Raw genomic sequence first — 26,539 nt, 5'->3', positions numbered from 1 at the left:
TTCTCCAGTATTTTCAGGAGTTCAAATCTTTTTTTAAAAACAGACTTAATTCATTTATTTTTCTTATATAAAAACCCTTATGTGATAGCCACAGCTGGAGCCTGGGTCCTCTGAATAGAGACTCTGGTGTGGGTTTTCACAAGATGGTCAGTGAATTCCTGATAAGGAGACTTGGTGAACACAGTCTCTTTCCAGAGGTCAGGGGTCAGGTAGCTGTAGGTCTTGGAGATGGCATCAAAGGTGGCCTTGGCAAAGTTGCCCAGAGTGGCAGTGCAGCCCCTGGCTGAAGTGTAGCAGTCATCTATACAGGCCATCATCAGTAGCTTCTTGAGCACAGGAGGAGAGACAATGCCAGTGCCTCTGGGGGCGGGGATGAGACGCACCAGCACTGAGCCACAGCCCTCTGTCACCTTGCATAGCACAGTGTGGGGTTTGCCAATCTTGTTCCCCCAGTAGCCTCTCCGCAGTGGGATGATTGAAAGTTTGGCCAGGATGATGGCCCCTCGGATGGCAGTGGCTACCTCCTTGGAGCTCTTAACACCAAGACCAACGTGGCCACTGTAGTCCCCAATAGCAACAAAAGCCTTGAACCTGGTTCGCTGGCCAGCCAGAGTCTGCTTCCGCACTGGCATGATTTTCAGAACCTCATCCTTTAGAGATGCACCCAGGAAAAAGTCAATAATCTCAGGCTCCTTAATGGGTAGGGAGAACAGGTAGATCTCCTCCAAGGACTTGATCTTCATGTCCTTAACCAGGCGGCCCAGATTGGTGACAGGGATCCACTCCTTGTCTTCAGCTTTACCTCCATGAGCCCCGCAGCCTCGACCACTACCACCGCCACAGCCATGGCCCCTAAGGCCGCTGCTGAATCCTCCAGGGAAGCCGCCCGAGGCCTCCTAACCCTGGGCCCCCGGGTCCTCCGGGCCCTCCCACCGGCGTCATCTGCCATTTGGTGTTTTCCCGAAGAAGAAGAAAGGGGTTCATATCTTATGGTAGGATCTTTGATCCATTTTGAACTGATTTGGTGTGTGTGTGTGTGTGTGTGTGTGTGTGTGTGTGTGTGTGTGTGTGAGAGAGAGAGAGAGAGAGAGAGAGAGAGAGAGAGAGAGAGAGAGGCAGTTTTATTATTCTACATAGAGAATACAGAATACAGTTTTTCTTGGCATGATTTGTTAAGGAGGCTTTCTTTCTTTCAATGCATTCGTCAAAATTAGGTAGCAGGAACAGTGTAAGAGTCTTTCTGGGTCTGTATTATATTCCACTAGTCTACCTGCCTGTTTTTGTGCTGGTTCTATGTCTTTTGTTGTTGTTGTTGTTGTTGTTGTTATTTTGAATCAGAGACAGAGTCCTTCTACGTAGCTCTCACTGTACAGACCAGGTTGGCCTTGAACTCAATAGAGATCCTCCAGGTTTTGCCTGATCCCTGTTCCTGTTGGGATTAAGGCTTGAGCCACTGCACCCAGCTGCTTTAAAACAACAACAACAACAACAACAACAACAACAACAACAAGGTTTGTAGTATAATATGAGATTGGATATTGTTCTTTTTGTCACGGGTTGCTTTGGCTTTCTGGGGGTCTTTTGTGAATCTATATGGATTTTAGATATTTTTCCCCCTAGTTCTGTAAAACATGTCATTGGAATTTTGGTGGGTTTTGTGCTGAATTTGTAGAATGCTCTCAGTTACAAGATTGCTTTTGCCAATCCAGGTGCACAGGACATCTTTCCATCCTCCAGTGTTCCTTTCTTTCCTTTCTTTGGGGTCTTAAAGGCTTTTATTGTTGTGGTCATTCACTTACTCGGTGAGCTTTAGTGTAGGTATTTTTTTTTTAAAGCTATTGGGAATGGAATTTTTCCTTTTGGTTTCCTTCTCAACAAGTTTGTTATTAGTATACTGGAAAGATACTAATTTCTGTATCCTGCTACTTTGTGGAAAGAGTTTATCAGATCTACGAGTTTTCTGGTGGAGTCTCTGGGACCTTTTAAGTATAGGATCATGTCATCTTCAAATAGAGATAATTTCTGGGTGTTTTCTTTTCCTATTTGTATTTCTTTTGTTAGCTAAGACTTTGAGCACTATGTTGGGTAAGAGTGGAGGGAAAGCCCTTGTTTCATTCCATTAGGGTAAATGCTGCATTTAGTGTAATGGTCTATACATCTCATATAATGTCTTTATTATGCTGGGGTTTGTTCCTTTTATTTCTGGCTTCTTAAGGACTCTTAACAATTTATCATTACATTTTATTTTATTTGTTGTCCTGGGAATCAAACTCAGGTTATCAGGCTTTGTGCCAGGCTCCTGTACCCACTAAGTGATCTTGCTTCACTCAAGGTTATTATCAAGAAAACAAAAATGGTGAAGTTTGTTAAAGACTTGTTCTGCATCAATTTGGATGGTCATGTGATTTCTGTCCTCCTTATGTACAAAATAACACTTACTTATTTGCATATGTTGAACCAATTTTGCATTCTTGGAATAAAATTAATTTGGTCATGGTGTGTCTTTTTTTTTTTAAGTTTTTTTTAAATGTGTATGGTTATTTTGCCTGCATGTATGTGCAGTGACGACAGAATTCATCAGATCCCCTAAACCTGGAATAACAGATGGCTGTGAGCCACTGTGTAGATGCTGAGAACCAAAACTCAGGTGTCCTCCCCACCCCCAAGTGCAGCACATGCCCTTAACTGCAGAGCTATTTCTCTACGCCTTTGTATGATCCGATTTTTTTTTTCTCCTGAGTTTTCAAGACAGGCCTTCTCTGTGTAGCCCTGGCTGTCCTGGAACTCACTCTGTAGATCAAGCTAGCTCCGACTCAGACATCTGCCTGCCTCTGCCTCCTGTGTGCTGGGATTAAAGGTGTGCATCACCATGCCTGACCTGAATGTATTCTTGAACTCAATTTGCAAAAGTTTTACTTAAAACCAACAAATCAAGACTTTTAACATCTATGTTCACCAGGGAAATTGGCCTATAAATTCATTCTTTGTTGTATTATCTGGTTTTAGTATCAGAGTAAAGCTAGCTTCACAGGTTGCTTTTGGTAGTGTTTCTTCCTTACCCATTTTTTGAAAATTTGAGGTCCAATGATGCTGGTTCCTCTGTAAAGACTCCATCTGGTCCTGACCTTTTCTTTGTTGGAAGGTTTTTGTTTTCTACTACTGCAGTCTTACTGATGGTTATGGATGTCTTTAAGCTGTTTATATCTTCTTGATTTAATTTCAGTTATATATGACTAGAAATTCAACCATCTCTTCTAGTTTTTTAAAATGTTTTCAAAATACTTTCTAATGATTCTCTCCATTTCATTGGCACCTATAGCAACCTCCCTCCTTTCATCTCTAATTTAATGGATTTGTATCTTTTCTCTTTTAACTATTTTAGTTTGTCATTCTTTTCCAAAGACTTGTTCTCTTTGTCTGATGAGCTTTATGAATTATTGTTTTATTCCTACTTTCATTAAATTCTATTCTTCATTATTTCTCCCTGTTGCTTTGGGTTTGTTCTTGTTTTTCTAAAATCCCGAGTTGCCCCATTGATTTCTCTTTTTGATGTAAGCACTCTGTATTAGTCAGGGTTCTCTAGAGCCATGGGACTTATGGAAGGTCTCTATATATCAAGGGAATTTATTGTGATGACTTAGTCTGCAGTCAAACTAACCCAACGATGGGCAGCTATGAATGGGAAGCCCAAGAGTCTAGTAGTTGCTCAGTCCCACGAGGCTGGGAGTTCACGCTGGATGTAGCCAAGTCGATGACCAGGAATAGCATCACACACTCACAGCTATGTGTGCCTTCTCGGAACTGCCTTAGCCATATCCCAAAGGCTCTGGTACATTGTGCTTTCATTCTCACTTGCTTTTGCAAGCTTTTATTTCCTCTCTAACTTCCTCAATGCTCCTTCCAAAGTGTGTTACTCAGTTTTTTATGCATTTGTGTAGTTTCTATAGTTTTTCTTGCTATCAATTTCTAGTTTGATTACACTATTATCTAATAAGAGATATTATTTTGATTTTTGTGTACTTGATAAGACTTTATTTATGATGTGGAGGGTGGTCTATTTTATGGTCTATTTAATGTTTCAAACACTGCTAAAAAATGTGTGTTGTTTTTGTTGAATGGAATATCCTGAAGATACTGGTTAAGATCATAATATTTGATCTATTATGTATTTAACTGAGGTCTCTTTATTTTTAGTTTGTGTTACCTATCTAGGATACTAGGACCACTTAATATCAGAACCCATGCATCCATATCCATCTATCTATCTATCTATCTATCTATCTATCTATCTATCTATCTATCTATCTATCATCTCTTATAAGCATCACCTGTCAATAAAAAAGCTGATGGCCAATGAGTTGAGGCAAGAAATAGGAGGTAGGACACTGGTAGGAAGAGAGAGGATTCTGGAAAAATAGAGGTGCAAGAGATTCAAGCAAGATGCTTGCAAGACACAAAGGAAGAAGCAGGTCAGGACCATGAGATAACTAACCATATGGAAGACATAGAATAGTTTGTGTTAAAAAAAAATTATGATGGGGCTGGGGATTTAGCTCAGTGGTAGAGCGCTTACCTAGGAAGCGCAAGGCCCTGGGTTCGGTCCCCAGCTCCGAAAAAAAAGAACCAAAAAAAAAAAAAATAAAAAAATAAAAAAAAATTACGAGCTAGTCAGGGAATGAGCCAAAGCTTGTGTCCAAGGCATTTATTAATAAATGGTCTCAGAGTTGTCATTCTGGGAACAGGGAATGGGAAGGAAAAATGGATTGTTTTTTACATATACACAATTGTTTAGTCCCTTCTTCAAGCATTTTCTCCTTTGCTACTATGTAAAACCTTCTTTATGTCTTTTAATATTGAAATTACTTCATCGGATGTTAGACCGGCTCTGCCAGCATGCTTTCTGTTCCCCTTGCTTGATGGATTGATTTCCTTCCTCTGACTCTCAGTCTGTTAGCGTCTTCATCGCTAAGCTGCGTTTCTTCCAGACAGTGGGAAGTTGGCTATGGTTTTTTAAATCCGCTTAGGCACTCTGCATCTCTTTATTGGCAAGGTAGGGTCATTTATGCTTCAGGGTACTAGTGTGAGAGTTGCATACTAACTACTGTAATTTTGTCCATTGCTTCATCTGTTGGATTCCGTTTTTCCCTATCGGTGTCCGAGGTTCGCTGGATTACTGTGTAGTTCATGACATGCTCCATCTTGCTTTTTCTTTGTTCAGCTATTCATCTCATGAAATTCATTATTTTTTCTGATGTTGTGACTGAGACTTTCCCCCTCCTCTGTATAGCACTAAGTGTCTCTGAGCCCTGATTTGATGGGTATGTAGTGTATTAGCCTGTGCTTGACTTGAAATGCCTGCCAAGTTTAAAAGGTACTTTTGTTAGCTGCCGAAATCTTGATGGGCAATTATTTTCTATCAGAACTGAAATATTCCATTCCGTGCTCCCCTGGACTTGAGGATTGCTGATGGGGTCTGATGTTCCTCTGCCTTTATGGGTAAATTAATGTCTTTCATTACAGCTTTAAATATTTACTTTGTATGCTCGTCTTCTGAGACAGGTTCTCACATAGCCCTGAAGGTCCTTGTACTTACTAAAGAGCGTCAACATCTGATCTTCTGTCCTTCTTCGCCTCCCAAGTACTGCAATCAGAGGTGCACATGGCCATAACCAGCTTCTGTTGTGCTAGAGACTGAACTTGTCAGTCAGGCAAGTGCTCTACCAGCTGGGCTATCCCAAGCCAACATTGCTGACATGTTGGCTATGATATGTTGTAGAAAAAAACATGCTGTGCACTCACCGATAAGTGGATATTAGCTGTAGAGGATAGTTATGCTACAGTCCACCGACTCAGGGAGGCTAAGTGACAAGGAGGGCTTAGGTGGGGGAACAAAAGGCTCTTCCTGGGAGGATGAGGCATTAGAGTGGCCTCTTTCCAGGTCCTCCAATATTGGAGACCAGGTTAAGTGATTAAAGAGCACATAATGCTCTTGCAGAGGACCTGAGTTTCGGTATTAGCACCCACATTGTTGGGCAACTCACAACTGCCTCCAGCTTCGGGGGTAGCTCATGCTTCTGGCCTCTGCAGGCACTGCCATTCATGTGCACTTACTCATACACATACCCAAAATTTTAAACCTCTAAAAAAATAAGTTCAGGAAAAAAAAAAAGACTGTGTACAGAGTAGGGAGGTAAGTTGAACTGAGACTCTGGCCTTTCCTGTGGTTTATGATGCTGCTGAATGGCTAATGATTAAGTGTCTGCTGTTTTCCCTTTTTGTGTAACAGGGGTGTCTGCTGGTCAAGTTTTACATTCTGTGGGTTGGGCAGGTTTTCTCCCTCTGTCCTGAGTCTCCACATCACACTGCTGGGATGACTAGTGTTTTCGTTGAAGGGTGTCTCTTAAGTGCAGTGGGGGTTTGAGCAGCAGCCACAGCACTGAGACTGGGACAGCTAGAGGCCCTGTCTTTATCCTTTCAAGACCTCCTGAATACTAATCACCTTGCTGGAGGGCGGAGGGATCCAGCTGTGGGTATCACAAACACCCCTTGGAACTTCAGTATTCTTAAGTATTAACAGTAGTATCAGGTGGGTGACTCTAGAATTTGATCCACCCAGGGGTCTCATATCCACATAATTTCTCCATGATTTTCCCAGCCAGAGAACAGCATACCCGAATCCTTCGGTTTGTCAGTGACATGCTCGCCTGCTCTCCACAGCTGCTTATCTGGACCTCCCTCTATCTTGGGGCACTAACAGGTTAAGTTGAGGCTCTGTGGATGCTCCCTGGTTTCAGGTCCCCAGGTAGCGGTTTTTAAAAATAGATTCTCCCTTCAGATTGCTTCTGGCTACTGTCCTCTGAGTCATATAGTGTGACAAAATGAGATTCTCTCTGCTGCTGAATTTTCTGCTAGGGCAATTACTGTTGTGTCAAACCTGGATTTAAGGCTTATAAGGGTTCTGGGCTTGTTCTGGGTATAGGATTGCCTGAGTTTCATTTGACTTATCTTTTGGCTTTTATTTTGACTCCCCATCCCTGCCAGGGAACTGTATGGCTGAGGCTGAGCTTGGCTTTTCTCTCTTTTTTTTCTCTCTGTCTCTATCTCTGTCTCTCTGTCTCTGTCTCTCTCTCTCACACACACACACACACACACACACTTGTTTTATTTCTTTTCTGATCCTTTTGTTTCACTTGTGTAGATTTTCTTTCCTTCCTAGGTTCATGGAAAAGCAGCCGCCAATTTCCCACTGTACCTATAAATTCATGTAGGGTTCAGTATGCAGCTAAGCAGATCTACAAGCTACCCCAGAACTCTCTCTTGGCCACCAGGCTTTGCTCTCCTTCAGTGAGACCGAGTGCAGGGATAACACTAGGCGACTGGGGACATGGGAGGGAGACGGCCGAGAGCACATTTGCTCTTGCAGAGGCTTCTGGGTTGGTTCTCAGCAGTCACGGGCAGCTCACCACCACTCTTAACTCCAGTTTTAGGGACTCCCACAACCTTGTCTGACCTCTAGGGGCATCAGCCACACATGTGGTGTACATACATGAAAGCTTACACTCATACACATGAAATAAAAAGAAATCTTTGGAAAAAAACAAAACAAAACAAGGTATGTGCCTAAGTTGGTAGCGGGCTGCTTCTCTACCACAGAAAACTGAATTATTTTTGTTCTCAGCGACAACTCTGTATGTAGGTTGGTATTGTAGTTACTTTTTAAATTGTTGTTCCTGGGACAAAATATCCAATAAATGCAACAAAAGGAAGAGGGGATTCTGTCCAATTTGAGGGTAGAGTTCATCATGGAAGACAAGGGTTGTGGTGGATGTAGGGGCAGTGGTAACCTTAAGCCCACTTAAGTGATGAAGGAGAATGTAAAAGGTGACTTGAATATGCTCGCACTGTGAAGGAGCATGCATATGTAGAACAAAACTTAGTAAGAGAACAAGAATTGGTAAAGACAGAATTAGGGTCATGTACCTAAAGTGAAGGAAGACTGGGATAAATTAATATACTATAGTATTTTAAAAAGTCATTAAATTATGTACATTGAATAGCATTGAAGATCCCCAGAACGAGACTGTTTTAATATGGGAGGTGGGGCTTTTTGCATGTTAAAAATCTAGAAATCACCAAAGTAGTCACAAAGAATAAGTGAAAAGGTAGATTAGTCAGAAAGAGATGAAAGAATAGGCCAAAAAAGTCGCCTGTGTAGGCGGAGAAAGGTGCAGAGTCTAATAATGTAGGCTACATCCAGAAATCAAAATGAGGCAAAACCAACCAAAGCAGAAGAGTTCCGTTAACACCTTGACTTTAGCCTAGTCTCTCACCCCAATCCTTTTTTAAAAAATTAATTTAATTTAATTAATTTAATCTTATGTGCAATGTATGAGATTCCTTGGAAATGAGTTTACAGACAGTTGTAAGTTGCCATGCAAGTGCTGGGGATTGAACCCAGGTCCTCTGGAAGAGCAAGACACTGAGCTATCTCTTTGGTCCCTTTCTAACCTTCTTTTTAAGAAAAGGTCTTAGGTAGCTCAGGCTGGCCTTGAAAAGCCTGATCTACTTTTTTTAATTTTATTTTTCTTGGATATTTTATGTATTTACATTTCAAATGTTATCCCCTTCCCCCACTCCTTTCCCATACACCCTCCCTCTGCTTCTATGAGGATGCTCCCACTCTCACCCACCCACTCCCACCTCAACGCCCTGGCATTCCCCTACATTGGGGAAACCAGCCTTCATAGGCCCAAGGGCTTTTCCTCCCATTGGTGCTGGACAATGCCATCCTCTTCTACATATGTGGCTGGAGCCATGGGTTGCTCCATGTGTACTCTTTGGTTGGTGTTTTAGTCCCTGGGAAGTGGGGTCTGGTTGGTTAATATTGTTCTTCTTCCTTTGGTGTTGCAAACCCCTTCAGCTCCTTCAGTCGTTTCTCAACTCCTCCACTGGGGTCCCCTTGTTCAGTTCAATGGTTAGCTGCAAGCATCCTCATCTGTATCAGTAGGGGTCTGGCAGAACCTCTCAGGAGACACCCATCTGATCCACTTCTTTTTTTTTTTTTTTTTCCGGAGCTGGGGACCGAACCCAGGGCCTTGCGCTTCCTAGGCAAGCGCTCTACCACTGAGCTAAATCCCCAACCCCCTGATCCACTTCTTGAGAGCTGGATTTGCAGACATGTACCGTATGCCTGGCTGAATGTGCCTTTCTGATCTCTAGGACTGTTAAGATAATGCATGTTGGTTTAAATTTATAATTTGTTGCCATAGTAACAAATGTACATTGGGCTAGGCATGGGCCAATGAAGAGTTATGGTTATGACTAATGTAGTTTTATACCTATGTCTAACACTCCATCCCTTGGATCTCACTCTGTAGACCAGGCTGGCCTCAAACTCGGAGATCTGCCTGTCTCTGCCTCCTGTCATTAACAGTGAGCATTACCGCTCAGCTTCCAGTAGATTGTCATGATTTCTGTCTCCTCTCTTGCTTTAGCAACTCAATACTAGCAATCCATGTCCCTCACTACCTAACTCCAGGCTATGTTTTAGCACCAGATCTGGTCCTTGAGCCTCTTTGCTGTTTTCACTGATTATTAGTTTTTGATAAGATCTTATCTATTTCAAGGCTGGCCTTAAATCCATTATCCTCCTGCTCAGCAGTACTGTGCGCCACCACGCGAATATTTTAGTTTTAACTAGGGATTTGAAAGAGCGGTGGAGGCGCAAGTCATTTGCATGAGGGGCTGCTCTTTTGCCGCTTTACCCACTAATTCGATGAGATAATGGGTAGAGATCCTTGTGGAACTTGTAAAGCAAGTTACAAGCGGTATAGTCTAGAAAGGCCTATCTGGTCGGAACACGTGCTCAAAGACCAGGCTGGCTTCGGTGTAGCCCGATGTCCGCCACATCCCTCAGGGTTCAGAGTTGCTTCTCTCCTGCCCGTCGCGTGAGGCGTCGGTTGTTGAACACGGACCAGCAGTTCTGAGGGCAGAGGCGGACGAGGCCGACTAGCTGGAGAACCACGCGGAGCCAGCACACCGCCTGATCCGCAGTTGAAGAAACCGCTCTGGGGCTGGACGGAGGCGGAGCAGAAGCTCACACTGGACCAACAGAAAAGCCTTAAGATGCTAGGAGCGATCCTGGGGCGGGCCCCGGCGCGAGGCACTCTGGGATTTGTAGTTTACTTCCCGGACAGCTCCTCTCTCATTTCGACCACCCGCCTTTTATTCCTCGCTCTCTCCCGGCACGCCGACTACTTTGTCGCGGCACGTCCTCACGTACGACTACACTACCCAGAAACCTCTCCTTCGCGCTCCGGCAAGCTCTGGGTCTTCCTTGAACTACAGTTCCCAGAAGGCCACTGGAGAAGGGCTTCCCCCACTTTCCCGGGACCGCAATTCCCAGAGACTTGATTTCGCGGCTTTTCTCTGTTTTGGATCTGTCTTGGAGCTGGTTAGGGCTTCGCCGGCCAGCAGAACCACAGCGACTACGTGGTCCGTTGTGTCCAGTCGTAGGGTGTACTCTTTGGCCAGGCTTTCTGTCTCTTCAGCCACTTTTGCCGGACAGGCCGTCGCAGCTGGCCTGAGCAGTGACCTGGCGGGCTGCGCCTGCGCCCTGCCGCGTTTCCTGCCTGGCTGGTGGTGGCGGCCATTTTGTTCATCCTCCTCCTCCTCCTGCTCCTCCTGGTTGGAGCGCAGTGTCCGGAGCGGGCTGGGGGGAGCGAGCCCAAGAGCCGGGTTCAGTACCTTTTCCTCTGTCCCCAGCCGGCGCCCGGAGTCCCCCTCCCCTTCCTTCCCGCCCCCTCCCCTCCCCAGCCCTGCCCTCCCCCTTGTCCCGGGATCACTCCGTCGCACCCACCATGATGGAAGACGACGGACAGCCCCGGACTCTGTGAGTACCCGAGACCCGGAGTGCCAGGCACCGAGTGGCCCGGGCACTGCGGGATGCTAAGGGAGGGAGAGCCGGAGACCGGGACTAGAAGCGGAGAGCCGGGCCTCGCGGTGGCGCGGCTGTGAAGTGCATTCCTCATCTGTCCCCCTTCCCAGAGAAGGAAACCCTCCCTTCCCCCCCAAATACAGTCACTTCCTAGGGTCTAGGGCTTGTCTCGACCTTTTCCTCCCGACCCCTTTTTTGCACACTCTTGGCTGGGCTTGTGCACGGCTGAGGCTGTCAGGCACGGGAGAGCTCCTATTCTCCCTGTTTTTGGGGGGCTCCGGGCTGAGCCAGGAGCTATGGGTCCCCACGGGGGCAGGGCTTGGCGGGGGTGGGACTGCTGCTGCATCCTTTGGCGTGAACACTCAGCCTCAGTCCACGTCCTCAGCAGTCCACGTCCTCAGTCTCAGTCGGTCCGAGTCCTTCTCCCCAGCCTACCACTCTTTAACCAGAGGAACCCCTTGTCTCTTTCTGCCCCACGTGCCCCACGCTGTCAGAAACACCCGCCTAGCGCCTGCTGCTTTTGAAGTGCCAAAGTGATTGCCTTTTGCTGCCGTGCACCACCTCTGTCCCTTGGATAACGAAGTTTACTTTGAGCGCTCACTGCGCCAAACTGACAACCAGTTAAACTCCTTTCACTCAGTTAGTGATGCCGCTTCCTAAATCCGTTTGTGCGTCCGGACCATCAGAGTTCGATAAAAGGATGTCTGCTCCCGCTATTTGATGCGTGTCTTTTGAGTGCTATTTTTCGCGGTTTAGCTGTCGGGTTTCACCTGAAGCCCAATCTAATGAATGAATCGCATCTTCCAACCGCTTAATTGGCGTTTCCTTCTTTTCCCCAATGCAGAGTGATGACTCAGCGTCTGTATTCCTTTCCAAATAGTGTGGCAGTCTTTTTTTTCCCCCCTGCATCTGAGTAATTTCCAATTCATTGTTTAAAGTGAGCACCTTGGGTTTTCCCAGCCTCTTCAGGCCTACTACTCCTGCCTGGAGTAACTACACAGAGTCAGCTTGCTGCTTTGTCTCTCTTGCCTCCCTCTGCCTAGTATTGATTGATATGATGATCAGAGTCCACTTGGCTGGGTCGGCTGATGGGGAAAGTACTTTTTGGGGAATGCAAGACGGTAGATAGACGTTGAGAACCTCTAAGCTTCTCAGAGCTTCGTTCGTAGCAGGAATATGTTTATTAAAGAAGGTCCATATCTTTATTCAGCGTTGATACTTTTTTTTAAGCATTGTTTATACTTTACATTTTTATTTCTCTTAACATCTGGTTTGGGGAACTTGAAAACATCCTAAACGTACCATACCCCTGAATGAAAAAAATCTTTGCGTGTGTGTGTGTGTGTGTGTGTGTGTGTGTGTGTGTGTGTGTGTGTGATTTTTCCATTTCTGCCTTCCTCAGAAAAAAGATAATTGAGACAAAATTTGAAATTTGTTCTTCAGCGATTGTTTAAGCCAAGGCTTGGTATTTTGTATTTAGCCGTGAGTACTGTGATGGAAGCATCTGGGGAAGCTGGACTTAAGGCCTAGAAGTAGCTGTTCAAGGAGGGCGGCAGTTACATTGTATCTAAATACCTGAAATGTCACCATTGCGTCATAATAGCCGCTGGGTAATTGGTAAATTCTCATGGCTCATTAACGGCATCTATTTATTCCTTAGAAGAGGTCGACTGTTTCTGTCTGTTACATAGTATGCTTTTTCTGTTTCTTCTTTTCCTGTGATGGTCTTTACATCCACTGTCAGATTTCCTCTAGACCAGAGCTAAATTAATGTTTCATACATTTATCATCTCAGATCTCTTGTCTTTTTTTCTGAAACACATTTCAGTTGTCTGTGTTTGGTTACCTAAAACTGTGATGTAAACAGATGAGTGAATAAACATCTTAAGCTCTATTGTTCCTGTGTGTCAGTATGTGTTTATATATCTTCCTTTTCCCACTTTTCTCCATGGGAGGTTGAGGTGTTTTTGTTTTGTTTTTAAATATAAGAACTGTACAGCTTCCTAGGACTTAACCCTTCCTACACTTAGTTCATTCATTGGCATATAAGAGGTACTCAAATATTTTACAATTGTTCTTTGGTTAAATTAGTGTTGTCTTGTTTTTAAAAGTTCTAATTGATTTAAATTATAGGTATTGTCATACTTCCTGAAGTTTGTTTATGTGTGTGTATCTATATCTATATATGTATATGTATGTATGTATATATGTACAGATACACACACACATATATGTATATACATGTGTGTGTATGTAAAATCTTGACATCAAAGTAAATGTTTACCAGAGTATGGTTTTGTTTATGAAGGGTCTATATTTTGCATTGTGATCTATGGATTAGATTTCTCAAGTGGCTACTGTTTTTAAATAATGTACTCTAAATTAAGCTTATCTTAATTTGTTTACTTTAAAATGCCTGTGTGTTACTAGTAAGGTTTTCTTCCTGCAGACACACACAAGCTAAGACATATGGTTATCTTCAGAAAACAATATGGTGTTTATAGCCTAGGTAGGTTTTTAAATATTCATTATCTACAGTATTACTAATTTATTTGATGGTATTTAAAAGTGATATAGAATTGTCTTGATATAGAGTCTGAAACCCTGTTTATCATATAGTTGCTTTAAAGGTCTGTTTTCTGGTGTTCTTCATTCCCATTTGACATTTATTTGGGGTTATTATGTATTAGTGATCTTAAAAACCAACCAATGAGGTCACAGTATGAGATACTGGTGTTGGAAGTAGACCAGTCTTGTAGGACACACTTCAGCTTTGGGTTGTGTCTTTGCAGTGCAGTGATTTATCTGTGGTTTCTGAACCCACAGTGTGACACTGAATTATAACAGTCAATTGTAATTTAGTCATCTGTTTGGTGTACTAAAGCCCTAGAAATTGTGGATCTAGGATAAAACCAATGCCACCTGTTAAGGCTATTTATTCTTCCTTGATACTCAGTACAAAGAAGGAAATAAGCCATTGATTTAGAGTGCGTTCTGAACACGTGTGAACAGAGCAGAAGAAAACAGTCTAAGCCCTCGTAGCCTTGGCCACACCACTGACGTAGGTGTATGGTGGCTGTAGTCAATCCGGTTTGTTTCTCCAAAGTGTGTGGGTCCTTAGTCAGGTTAGTTACCCTACATCAGTGTGCCTTCTACTTTGCTGCCTTCCTAAAATGAAGTAGTGACAACTTGGGTAGTCCTTTGGGCTGTTGAGGGCTATTGTTGAAAGTCTCCTTTTGTATAGGAATTTGTTAAGAATAATCGAAAAAGAACTTTTATGGAAATGTAGCCCCACTGTATTTTGTATAAAAGTACTGGTAATTTCAGCCTTGGTGGGGTTACTTTTTAGAATGAGAGCACATTCAGTGGAAAAGCTGTCATTAGCTTTCTGCAAGGCACAGTGTTCTTAATTTCTTTCTGCCCAGTTGGACATAGGAAGTAGTTCATTGGCAATGTGAACTTCTGCCTGCTGTGAAACTGCCAAGTTTTCTCGTCTCCAATTGACAATTAGACCCAATGTTAGGGATAAAGGTATCATTTTCAGTTATCAATGCTTCAGCTCCTACAGTTCCTGTTCTTAGAAGACAAGTAGACTGTAAGGTATGCGTTTTCCTTATTTTTCCTTGAGTTAAAAATGATTTTGGAATTTCCTAAGTGTTTTCTGTTACTATAAGAACTCAAGCTATTCTGCTGTTTTGTACATGTTCTTCTGGTAGAAACTGCATATGTAAAAACTTGGAACTTTAGAATATTCTTCTTAGCTGCAGCAGAAGGTGAAGTATAGAAAATACTATTTGGAGAGAAACATCAATCCAGTAAGCTACCCATGATGCTTACTATGATCAATTTTGAACCTTATCTTAAATACCTTTGTTAGAATTATTCTGGGATGGATTATATTTTGATAATGCAAAAAGCACAGTATACTACAGTATGCTTAGAAGTAAAAATTGTGCTTCTATTATATACATAAATTACAGAACCTTTAGTAGAAAAGTCAGTTTAAAATTTAGATAAATGCAGGTGAAATTATATACTGAATTGTGTCCTTTTCATCATAAGAGATTACAATGACCTCTGTTATGGAAAGCTCTGTAAGCTTTAAAACTTAGCTGTTCTTTAGCAGTTAAAATCTGAGTGAGTATTTGGAAAAACAGGATAACTCAGCACTGGACTTTTCTATAAATATTTCATGGCATTCTAAACCTAAATGTTAGCAGTTTTGATCTCTGACAGTGCTAGATAGGGAAATCAATTATATCTATCAATGTGCCTCTAGAATCTGGCAGTTCCCTCACTGATTAGAAATGGGTTGACTTAGAATGAAAGTCTTGTTAAACAAAAATAGCTTTTATTGTGACTTAGCTGTGAAAAGTAACATGCATTTTTTCCTCTTAAATGTTTTAAAACATTAACCCAAACTTAAACCTGTTTAAATCATCAAAACTTTGCTATAGTAAAATGATGTTCCATTTATATTTGTTACTGTCTAGCTTCACATTAAAAAAATCACTGTTTATTCCGTGTCCTCTCCCAGAAATGAGCAGACCAGACGAGACTGGTTAGATGAATGTATCATTTAGAAAATCAAGATTACTTGCTCATTTTCCTTTATACTGGGTCTCTTACAAAAGCAAGTTATTCCATAGTCACAGGCTCATAAAGCCCCTATGAATGAAAAGGGACAGGCAGGTGTTTATAGCTAATTCATAATCCTTTAACTATTTGCCTATGCTGGAAAGAAGAAAAAAAATCACTGCATGGCCTACAGTAGGTCAGCTCCGTTTAAATTATAAGGAAAAGATGGCGTACAAGAGCTAAACCAGTTTTCTTCTAGCTTGTCCTTTTATTTCAGTAGCACAGGACTTGTGTTTCAGCCTTAGAACATGTACCCTGAGGTTATTGGTAACCACTGTGAAGTTCTTTTTTTTTTTTTTATGCTTTTTTTTTTTTTTTTTTTTTTGGTTCTTTTTTTCGGAGCTGGGGACCGAACCCAGGGCCTTGCGCTTCCTAGGCAAGCGCTCTACCACTGAGCTAAATCCCCAATCCCTCACTGTGAAGTTCTTAATTAACTTGGAAGCTGCTGCCTATTTTCTTATTTTTTTTCCCATTTGTACGTGTGTGTGTGTGTCTGTGTGTCTGTGTGTCTGTGTGTGTATGATTGTGTCTGTGTGTATTATATGTGCATACATGTGAGCACAAAGGCATGGGAGGAGGCCAGAAGAGAGTGTTGGATCCCTTGGAACTGGAGTTGTAGGCATTGTGAGCTGCCAGACTTAGGTGCTGGGAACTGAACTCTGTCCTCTTCAAGAACAGCAGGCACGCTTAATGTCTGGGCCACATTTCTAGCCCCAGTTCCTTACCCATTCTTAACCAATCTTCTTAGGTTTTCCTTAACCATAGCTTTCTCTTGCCCTTTTCCTTTTAATATTTTTCATTTGAAAGCTTTTTATGTATTTAACATGGCAACTGTTGCAAGCCTAATTTTGGTCTCAGCACTGTTTCCTGATGTTGTATTGTGGTTAGAAAAGTAAAATGGTGTCCTTTTACAATTCCAGAAGAAACTGTGTCACATTTTACAAATAATGGTTTGGTTTATGAAGTGGTTTGTGACAAATGTACATTTAAGGTGTTTGCTGAGAACCAGAAAGACTGGCAATTTATTGAGATAAGTTAAACACATACATAGTGTAAGACAGGGTAGTCATCTCTTGGGGGGAAGGCGGTGATTTTTCTTTTTTCTTTTTTCTTTTCTTTTTTTTCCGGAGCTGGGGACCGAACCCAGGGTCTTGTGCTTGCTAGGCAAGCGCTCTACCACTGAACTAAATCCCCAACCCCTTCTTTTTTCTTGTTAACATTTTTAATCAGTTGCTAACTAAGGAGAAAAAAAAAACCCTCAAACTTAAATATTCAGTCAAAAGTTATTTTGGGAGTTTATCTTAATTTTTCTTTGAATTTCTAAAGAACTCTTCTTAAACTTTTGTTATCCTCATGAAATTATCTTTTGTTGATCCTGATACATTTTTTAATGAGGAAGTTTAAGTTATTCAATTTCCTTTTTCTTAAACAAAGCAGTGAAGATGTACAGCCAAAAGTGGAGCAGACCCTGGCTCCCTCGCCCCACCTACCCTCTGCTCTGCTAGAACAAAACTGAACTCCCACTCTCTTCTTTGTTCATGTAGTTGTTTTGGTTGGCAGTGTTACGAGGAGCCCACTAACAGCTACTGTTAGTGTTAGTTCCTCATCAAGATGTTTTAGTAAATCAATATTTGTCATATTTGTGGTGTAAATTATTGTGAAATAGAAAATATAGTTACCATGGGGCTAGGCTTGACTGGAAAAATTTGAGACAGGGACTTGAAATAAAAGATGACAAATTGAAGTAACATATTACAAGTGTAGCTAGAGAAACATTGCTGATGATGTTTTGTTTTTGTTTTCTCTCTCAGATACGTAGGTAACCTCTCCAGAGATGTGACAGAAGTCCTTATCCTTCAGTTATTCAGTCAGATCGGACCCTGTAAAAGCTGTAAAATGATAACAGAGGTAAGACCTTCCCGGCTAGATGCGCCACCTGTCACCCTGACAGTGAGCATCTTTACACGATAAATGAGTTAACACAATTCTAAAATCCACTTTAATTTAAGCTTCAGATTATTCTGTTGGACAGATTCCTGCTTGTGGCATTGACTTAATCCGTTGATTTGACCAGTAATCTAGGTGTGGAGTAAAGTCTGGTGTGAGAAGGCAAAGACTCTGCTCTGATATTACACAGTCCTGATGGAGAAACCTTCAGGTGATTCTGCTTGTGAACAGTCTGTCTGGGAAAGATGACAGATGATGATGGTATTTCACATGCTCCAATGCAAATACTGATAGTTCAGTCTATATTTTTGTTTCTTTTTTCTTTTTCTTTTCTTTTTTTTTTTTTTTGCATCCCAGTCCTTTATTTCCTTTTTGTCCATTAGGCCATGAATCCATATGGCATATGCTCCAGCAGCTCAGGCTCCTTTCCATTAGTCCTCACAAAGTGGGCTTCTCTGGGTGTCTCAGGCTGACCCTTCAGCTGAACCCAGGAACCCTTCTCTTTGGCTTCCTTTTTCTTCTGATCGTTCTCTTTCACTCGCTTCAGGAAGCTGTCTCTGCTCTTCGAGTACTTGATGTGCTCAATCCGCACATTTGATCCTCTTGGCCAGAATCTTGCCTTTAACTTAAGAGGTTACAATGGTGCCCACAGCATGCTGAGTGACATTGTATACTCTTCTGGTTTTGCCGTTGTAATACTTAGGGGGCATTCCTTTTTGAACAGTGCCCATTCCCTTGGTGACTACAATATCACCCTTCTTGTGGATTGCATGTCTGTGGCCAAAGGAACAACTCCATGTTTCCTAAAAGGCCTAGAGAACATAGACCGAGTGCTTTTCCTCTTTCCTTTTGTGTTTGTCATTTTGGCGAGTTACTGGAAGATGGCTGCTGTGGCTGAAAAGTCTGTGTACATTTCAAGTTCAAGGTTTGGTATGTTTTGAAGTCAGCCTTTGGTTATTGTGGACACAGTGGGAACAGTGAACATCTTAAGTACTTTAGAAAATACTAAAGCATGAACAACTTTACAGATAGGAATTTAAACCATTATAATAATTTTATTTCCTCTAGAGTTATAGCTCATTGGTAGAGCAGCATGTATTCATGATATGCAAGGCCCTGGGTTCAACCCATAGCACCAAAATAAAATCTAAATTTTGTCTTATTTTCAAAGAAAAAATTTTACTTTTCTCAGTTAAGACTCTTGTTGTGCCAGTGACTCATGTATCAGTTACTCTTTTCTTCCTTTCTTCTTTACTAAATTTTCTTTTGACTTTCTTTATACAAGATACTATGGTAAGTGTTAAGAATCCATTGGTGAGGGGCTGGGGATTTAGCTCAGTGGTAGAGCACTTACCTAGGAAGCGCAAGGCCCTGGGTTCGATCCCCAGCTCCGAAAAAAAGAACCAAAAAAAAAAAAAAAAAAAAAGAATCCATTGGTGAATAATAAAAGACTTCTTTCCTGTCCTGATTTTAGGACTGGCAGGAGACTAAAGTCAACACTCACATAGGATATAGAATAGAAAGCTAGAGATTGCTTAGGTTAAAGTGCTGTGGGAACTTCAGGAGAATATCTGTTGTGGTGGCGGGTAATGGGAAGTTTCTACTGGGAGTCAGAGCTGAAACCCAAAGCATAACAGACACTTCTGCAGTGAAGTCTGAGGAAGACGATCTGTGAAGAGAAGAGTGTCAATGGAGCCTGCGGTGTAAGAGTGCCTGTGAAAAAGAGAGGCCAGTGAGTTACAGTTGTATTCAGTAGATGTACAGCTGGAGTTTGAAATGGAATTAGACCTAGAAATGCCAGTAGGTAATGAGACGAGTATTTGGAAGGGCTGAAACTGTACTGGTTTCTAAGGAACCATGTCCTGGTGTTTTAGCCTAAAATGGGGAACTCTAGAAGAATCTGTAAAGAGCATTGGCCTTTTTAATCTCTTAATTGATGACACTTACATTCTGTTGTGTATATTTTTCCTTCTTTCATTTCTAACTTTGAGTCTACATTCTTTCATTAATAAAAATACTTTTCATGAGCACTATTGAAGGCACTGTGAACACAGTGGGAAAGCAAGGGAAGTTCAGATGAATAGAGAGAAGAGCCATGGAGAGAGTAAGTGTTCTGTGATGACTGGGTGGGGGATGAGGCAGAGGACACGTAGAAGGTGTCTAGGCAGGAATATCAAGATGGTGTCATTTGTGCTAAAGACTGGAGCAGAGGAAAGCAAACAGTAAAACCCTGGTAAAGAGGGTGACTGGAGTCAATGGTGGGGAGAGTCTAGTAAGGCAGCAGGAATCAGAATCACAGGGCAGGATGGGCCAGGACAGGGTTGAGATTGTAATGCCAGGTCATTGGAGAGGTTTAGGCACAGGGAATACAGAGTCTAATTTGTATGTTTAAAGATCATTCTCTGTGGCAAATAATTTGTAGAGGATTGTAGGATTGAAGAGCAGGAGAAAAACCAGGTGGGTTTATTCTGCTTGTCTGTATAAGAGATGATAGATTTCTGGGTGTTAGAGGAGTAGTGAAGAAAGGCAGTATAGTGTGTACATCGAGAGTTTTGATTTTGGAAGTAGGAACAATAGGATTAGAATGTTATAGGAATCGGGAGACTTAAGATTCTGTCAGTGCAATCATGTGGGAGTGAACATGCGTCTTGCTAAAATGGGAATGACTGAGAAAGGCACAGGATGGATGGGGGAGTGGTGGCAATCAAGAATTTTGTTTTGGCAGTGTTAAATTTAAGATACACTTTGGCTATACAAATGGAGGTTTTATTTGGCAGTAGAATAAGTAAGTTTGGAATTGCAGAGAGAACAGTGCTGAAGGATACAGTAATTTTTTAGTCCCTGGGACTAGGTAAGATCACTTAGAAAAGGTGAGAGCTTGAGGTATGAGGCTTGCAACAACTAAGTATTCAGGAGTCCCAGACAGAGTTACCGTGGAGTGACAGACCTTGTGAAGCAGCCTCCAGTGAGGAAGTGGGGGCACCAACAGAAGAAACCATTTACAGGAGGGAAGTTACTGTGAATTGTGTGGAAGAACAGAAGAGAGATCAGGTAGCAGAGAGGGCACTGGTGAGTTAGCATGCAGTTTCAGTGTCTGGATCAGCGTGATGCTAGTGGCTCTGAATGACTAAAGGAATGCAGAGGATGGAGAAAGGAGTCACCTGATAAATATTTTTAAAAAATCTCTGTGTATACAGACATTTGATGAGTGAGAACTCTTTACTACTTAATCATGTAATTCCTAGATTTGAACCTGTAGATAGTTTAAAATCTCTTATATATCTTTTTTGACATTTATGTCATCCAGTCAGTATGGTGACCAGACTAAGTAAGGTAAGGACTCAACTGATTGGTAGAGTATTGCTTGGCAGTGATCTAGGTAGGAAGTTTCTAAAGGACATAGACTCTAGGAAGGAATATCTCACATCTAGACAATTTCTTTTTGCAAATTTGATTTTGTTATATAAAGAATCCTGAGTAGCTGGGCAGTGGTAGTGCACACCTTTAATCCCAGCACTTGAGAGGCAGAGGCAGGTGGAGTTCAAGGTCAGCATGATCTACAGAGCGAGTTCCAGGGCAGCCAGACCTATACCCAGAAACCTTGTCTTGAAAAACAAAACAAAACAGTCTTGGTTTTTGTTTTATGACTTCTTTTTATTTGGTCTGTATTGTTGAGGCGGGTCTTGCAGTATAGCAGTAAAACTTACCATGCTGTCCTTCAACAAGTGGTGACATTCCTGAGTGTTGAGGCTGTAGGTCTGGTCAACCACATCCACCTGCTTTGATTTTTCTTACATTAGCTACTGTCATGGACTCTAGTTTTTACAGTATAATGGTATGCACTTTGTACATATCTCTAATTTTAAGACATTAAAAATTCTAACATCTGATAGATGTGTTTTAAACATGGATCAAATAATGGGATGTGAATATTTTACCTGAGATCATCTTCAGTTCAAGATATAAATGGAAATGGAAAATTTCACAAGAAAACAGTTTATAAGTTTGGTTTTTGATTTTTGTTAAAAAACCAAACAAAAACAAAAAAATTATTCATGAGTTGGCAAATGCATAACTAATAAGGATGCTAAGGAAATTAGTGCTACCTAAAAACCATAAAAAACAAGGTCCCTGGCTGTTGTGGCGCTTGCTGTGTGAACCAGACTGACCTCAAACTAGCATAGATCCACCTCCTTCTGCATCCTGAATGCTGGAATTAAAGGCAGGTGCCACCATGTCCATCCCAATTCAAAAGTTTTGAATTACAGATCTCAGTGGTGGGATGAAATCTTTTCGTTTCCAGAAGGAGACACAAAGGATTTGTGTCTAACGTACTCAGATTATGCATGCCACCCACCCATTAGTCACTTAGTAACTGTCTTCAGATGACTATGGAGAATCTATGTAGTACCCATGTTCCAGTCACTTGTACTTAATGATGACTCCGGTGTGAAGTAATTCTGACAAACAGAAATCCCAAAGATAAGTTCTGAAGTACTTTCTTTAAATGAAAAGGTAAAAATTCTGAAATTACTAAGTAAAGAAAATTACATGCTGAGTTTGTGAATATCAGCAGTAGGAGCAAATCTACTGTGGAGGTGTAAAAAGTGAAAAAAATGAACCTGTTTTCCTGTTGCACCTAAATTTCCACTTAGCATGTGCAGGCTGCAGTGTGTTGTGAAGGTGGGCCAGTCAGAGCCATGTGGTATTTGTCTCAAAACAAACAAAAGATGGAATAGGCATTATTCCTATAGTAGAAAAATAGTATTAAGAGGACTTAATGCTATCATAGATTTCAGGCATCTGTTAGGGTCTTAAAACACGTTCCCACAGATAGGAGAGCCACTGTATACAACACATGTACACAGAGTATGAAAGTATTTACAGGAACATACAGGAGCTGGCCTACTCTGTTTAGAAGAAATTGGTATTACTCTGCATAAATACACTAGTTTCCTAAAATCTGTAGGACTGTTTCATATATCATTGTATTAAAATGAGACAGGATCTTACTATATAGCCCTAGCTGACCTAGAACTTCTATATAGACTAGGCTGGCTTCAAAATTAAACTTTGAGATCCACTTGCCCCTGCCTGCAGGGGTTAAATATATGCTCCAAGATTGGTCCAATTGTTTTATTTTTTTGTGGTCTGTCTGCCCATTGTCAGTGAATGTGTCTGGTAAATATTCACTCTTTCACATAGGAACAATTGAGTGTCTTTATTTGGGGTCTTCTCTTATTTCCTTTCTCTGCTTCTTTCTTTAGTCTTAATTATGGCTATGACAATAGGGTTTTGTATGAGAGTTTTTTAGGTAGCACTAATTTCCTTAGCATCCTTATTAGTTATGTGTTTGCCAACTCATGAACTTATTTTGTTTTTTTTTTTTTAACTTGGTGCTTTATGATATGAAATTGTAGCTTTGTCCTGGGTTTATTTAATATTTAGTTACTTGGTTTTCAGATCCTAGGTGGCAACCCATTCCCTGACACATGCTAGACAATTGCTCTGCCACTGAGCTGTACCAGCATGTGCTAGGATATGCACATTTCCACAGTTGCATTCTACATCACTAGCATATGTGCTGAGAGACAAATCCGAAGTGTCTTTATACTCTCCGCTAGCTCTTTTTAATGGTGTGTCTTTCGTGTGTGTGCACATATGAGGTCATGTTGGCTTTCAGCTTAGTCTTCTGATTCTCCTGCCTCTGCTTCCCAAATGCTAAGGTTACATGTGTGTATAATCATGCCTAGCTATCAAGCCTGTTTGAAAGATGGAGGATTCATTTTATTAACTAGTTACAAGAATTTTTCCATTTTATTTCTTTATTTCTTCCTCTTTTAGTAAAGGACCACTTTATATCAGTCTGGTTAACAATACAAAATGCTTTAACTTGGTAGTACTCACCACTCTAGGTTTGATCAGAGGTAAAATGGACTCATTTCTATATATTTTGTTTGTTTGTTTTTTGAGGCAAGGTCTCTCTAGCCTTGGCTGTCCTGAAACTATATAGACCATGCTGGCCTGGTCACAGATCTGCCTGCCTCTGCCTCCCAAGGGTTAGGATTAAAGGTGGGTGCCACCATGCCTGGCTACATTTTTCTATATTTTTTTTCTTATAAGCCTGAAATATAGTATATGAAGGATTGTAAAACACAAGTAGAAATCAAATTTTTAAAATAATGTTGGAACTGAGTGGTCATGGCGTGTGCCTTTAATGGCAGCACTTGGGAGGCCGAGGCAGGCGGATCTCTGAATCTGAGGCCAGTCTGGTTTACATAATGAGTTCGAGGACAGGAAGTGGGGTTTCTGTTGTGAAAAAGACCCCTGATACTAATAACTATAGTAATAGTTGGAAGGAAAGAGCAGTGATGGTGAGCAGTCTTCACCAAATCTGAGGTAGGGGTTCTCTCTTATGAGACTTACTTCCCCAGTCTTCTGGATTCTGATTTAATACTCAGAGCCATGATTCTTTACTACTGTTTGTATGGCTCTGCTTGAATACAACAGTATTCTGAGGCTCAGCTTAAGTCTTAAGTGTTAGGCTTTCATAGACTTATGGAATCTCACCTTGTGCATTCCTAGCTGTCAGTAATGTTTTTTCCTGGATTTTCTTCTCAGCAACCCGATAGCAGAAGGGTCAACTCTTCTGTTGGATTTTCTGTTTTGCAGCATACAAGCAATGACCCATATTGCTTTGTGGAATTTTATGAACACAGAGATGCAGCTGCTGCATTAGCTGCTATGAATGGGAGAAAAATTTTGGGAAAGGTAAGATAATGGGATGATGACATCCAGTGAATGTGTATATGTTTGCATGTTAAATCAGACTGCATTCTTTCTTAGCAAGATTAAAATAGACAGTCGGCAACTGGGTGGTCTCTATTCAGCCTAGTGCCTTTGCACAAATAATTCAACTTGGTAGATGATTTATTAAGTGGTAAGTGTTAACAGTTCATAATGACGTGCCTAATAATTGTATTAAATATAATGTTTGTTTTTAGGAGGTCAAAGTAAACTGGGCAACAACACCAAGTAGCCAGAAAAAAGACACTTCCAGTAAGTACTCCTGCTGCACTTTACTGTGGAGCGTGACGTTGTCCTGGCAGCATTACCAGCTTACCTGAGGTTTTTTTTCCTCCTTTAGTGTTGCCTGTCTTCTTAAGTATTTGATTACCAAATGCTTTGATTTCAGATCACTTCCATGTGTTTGTTGGGGATTTGAGTCCAGAAATTACAACAGAAGATATCAAGTCAGCATTTGCCCCCTTTGGTAAAATATCGTAAGTATCATAATTAGTATCAGACTCAGTAGTGATAGGCAAAACTGTATTAACATGTATTAGGATCAAGGTTTTCTTTCTCTAGTTAGTGTGTTTTTCTTTGGTCTTTACTTTTCTTCTTTTGATTTGTTTTGTTTTTTGAGTAGATGTTGTTGCAAATGTTGATGTCATTTCAATGTTTGGGGTCTTGTTTTCAGATAACCTTGTGTATGATATGTTTAAAATTTTTAAGTGATTCTGTTTGTTACATTTAAAGCAAATATTTAGATGGTAAAACTTCTAGCTCTCTGTCAAATGTTTTCAAATAATGATGATTAGAGTATTGGGTTAATGAAAACTAAATGTGATCTTTATTGTGTATTAAACTTTAATCGAAGGAGTTTTTAAGGGAGGGGGAATCTAGACAAATCCTTGTATTTATGGTTAAATTGGAAATGTCCATGTTTAAATATAATGATAAGTGTATTTTGATATTTAGCTTTGAGAAAACGTAATACCATTACAATATTAAAATGTTTTCGTGTCTAGATAATAAGTATGAGATTAAATTGACTTTTGATAGTGATATTTGATTTTGCTAGTGAGGGGACAAATATGGGTTGATTTTTAAAAATATATGCTCAAATTTTGTTATTTGACTAAATATATTGGAAAAGTAAAGGTGGTTGCAAGTTCTATAAAATGTCATAATTTTGATTAAAATGAATTGGTTATATATTTGTTGGTTTAAAGTAAATGTATGACTACAGAAATGTTTTAAGAACAACAACTTTTCTATTAACATATAACTTGTTGTTCTATAGATTTAACTTATTTGTAAGAAAGATTTAATTCTTAATTTTCTATTTTGATATTTGCTTTGCTTTTTAATCTAAATGTGGTAAGTAGTGCTGTTGTAAAGTCAGTGTAAAATGATACAGGTTGCTGTTTTTGATCTTTATTTATACCTGAGACCTGCAGTTTTTCTACAGTCCAAGTCACAATTAAAAGTAATAGCATTCTGGTTATTTTGCAGAATTGCTCATAAGAATGGACAGGATCTTGAAGGCTAACTGCAAGGAACTGTGCACACTGGAACTCAGTTGTAGATTTTTTTTCTCATTTCTATTTATTCTTATTATACATTATTTATATATACATATTTTAGTATTTACATTTTAACATTCTATATTCAGTGGAGTTCTATATTTCCAATCATTTTAACTTACTCACTAAAATTTCTGTGTAAATTTGTTGTTTTCGTACTGGTGTGCTTAGCGTTGTTGTTAGTTTTTTATTCTCCTTTCTTAAATTTCTGAAAATGTCAATTTTTCAAAATTTACAGCTGCCCAAACTCCAAAATGATGATAGAGAATTGACCAAGAAAAATAAAGAAATCTGTTAACAGGCCATGTATGCCTTTTTAATTCCTATTTTTTCCTCTTTTTCAATTTTTTAATATTTCATATATTTTGTATCACTAGGCAGAAGACATTTAACTATTTAGATATTGCATGGTAAAGTAGTTAGCATTGTTACAGTAATTTATAGAATCAGTAAATCTTAGAGGACACTAGCAAATAGAATATTAGAGAAGGACGTTGTTGCTTCTATTAATCTTGAGATTTGAGTGTCTAGTTAGAAAGCACAGGCTATGTGGTTAGGTTGCATGTTTATTACATGTTTTTGTCCTACTGCTTTTTTCTAACAGGTAAAGAAGCATTAGGGAGAGTTCAGGAATGGCTGTAGTTAATTA

The 26,539-nt window shown here is 40.7% G+C and overlaps 1 protein-coding gene and 1 pseudogene across 10 annotated transcripts in view; one reads left to right on the top strand and one right to left on the bottom strand.

The window, feature by feature from the left end:
* The window catches only part of Tial1 (Tia1 cytotoxic granule-associated RNA binding protein-like 1), a 36,727-nt gene that overhangs the window by 3,039 nt on the left and 7,149 nt on the right, over positions 1–26,539 (top strand). For 2 of the 10 annotated variants that reach the window (XR_010054659.1, XM_006230312.5), the window contains exons 1-5: positions 10,155–10,891; positions 17,386–17,482; positions 24,143–24,292; positions 24,526–24,580; positions 24,717–24,804. Coding sequence is in view for 9 of the 10 variants with exons in the window: in XM_006230312.5 (XP_006230374.1) it covers positions 10,860–10,891; positions 17,386–17,482; positions 24,143–24,292; positions 24,526–24,580; positions 24,717–24,804 (422 nt within the window). In the remaining variant the exon portion in view is untranslated. Of the gene's footprint in view, positions 1–4,545; positions 10,892–13,426; positions 13,446–17,385; positions 17,483–17,708; positions 17,733–24,142; positions 24,293–24,525; positions 24,581–24,716; positions 24,805–25,819; positions 25,889–26,128; positions 26,197–26,539 lie in introns of those variants that run through there. The other 8 variants (XM_006230310.5, XM_006230313.5, NM_001013193.1 and 5 more) reach the window with 8 other exon arrangements.
* On the bottom strand, positions 50–949 carry Rps2-ps13 (ribosomal protein S2, pseudogene 13; annotated as a pseudogene).

Source organism: Rattus norvegicus, chromosome 1 (genome assembly GCF_036323735.1).
Source record: "Rattus norvegicus strain BN/NHsdMcwi chromosome 1, GRCr8, whole genome shotgun sequence".
NCBI classification, from domain to species: domain Eukaryota; kingdom Metazoa; phylum Chordata; class Mammalia; order Rodentia; family Muridae; genus Rattus; species Rattus norvegicus.
This window is presented reverse-complemented; position numbering and strand designations above follow the sequence as displayed.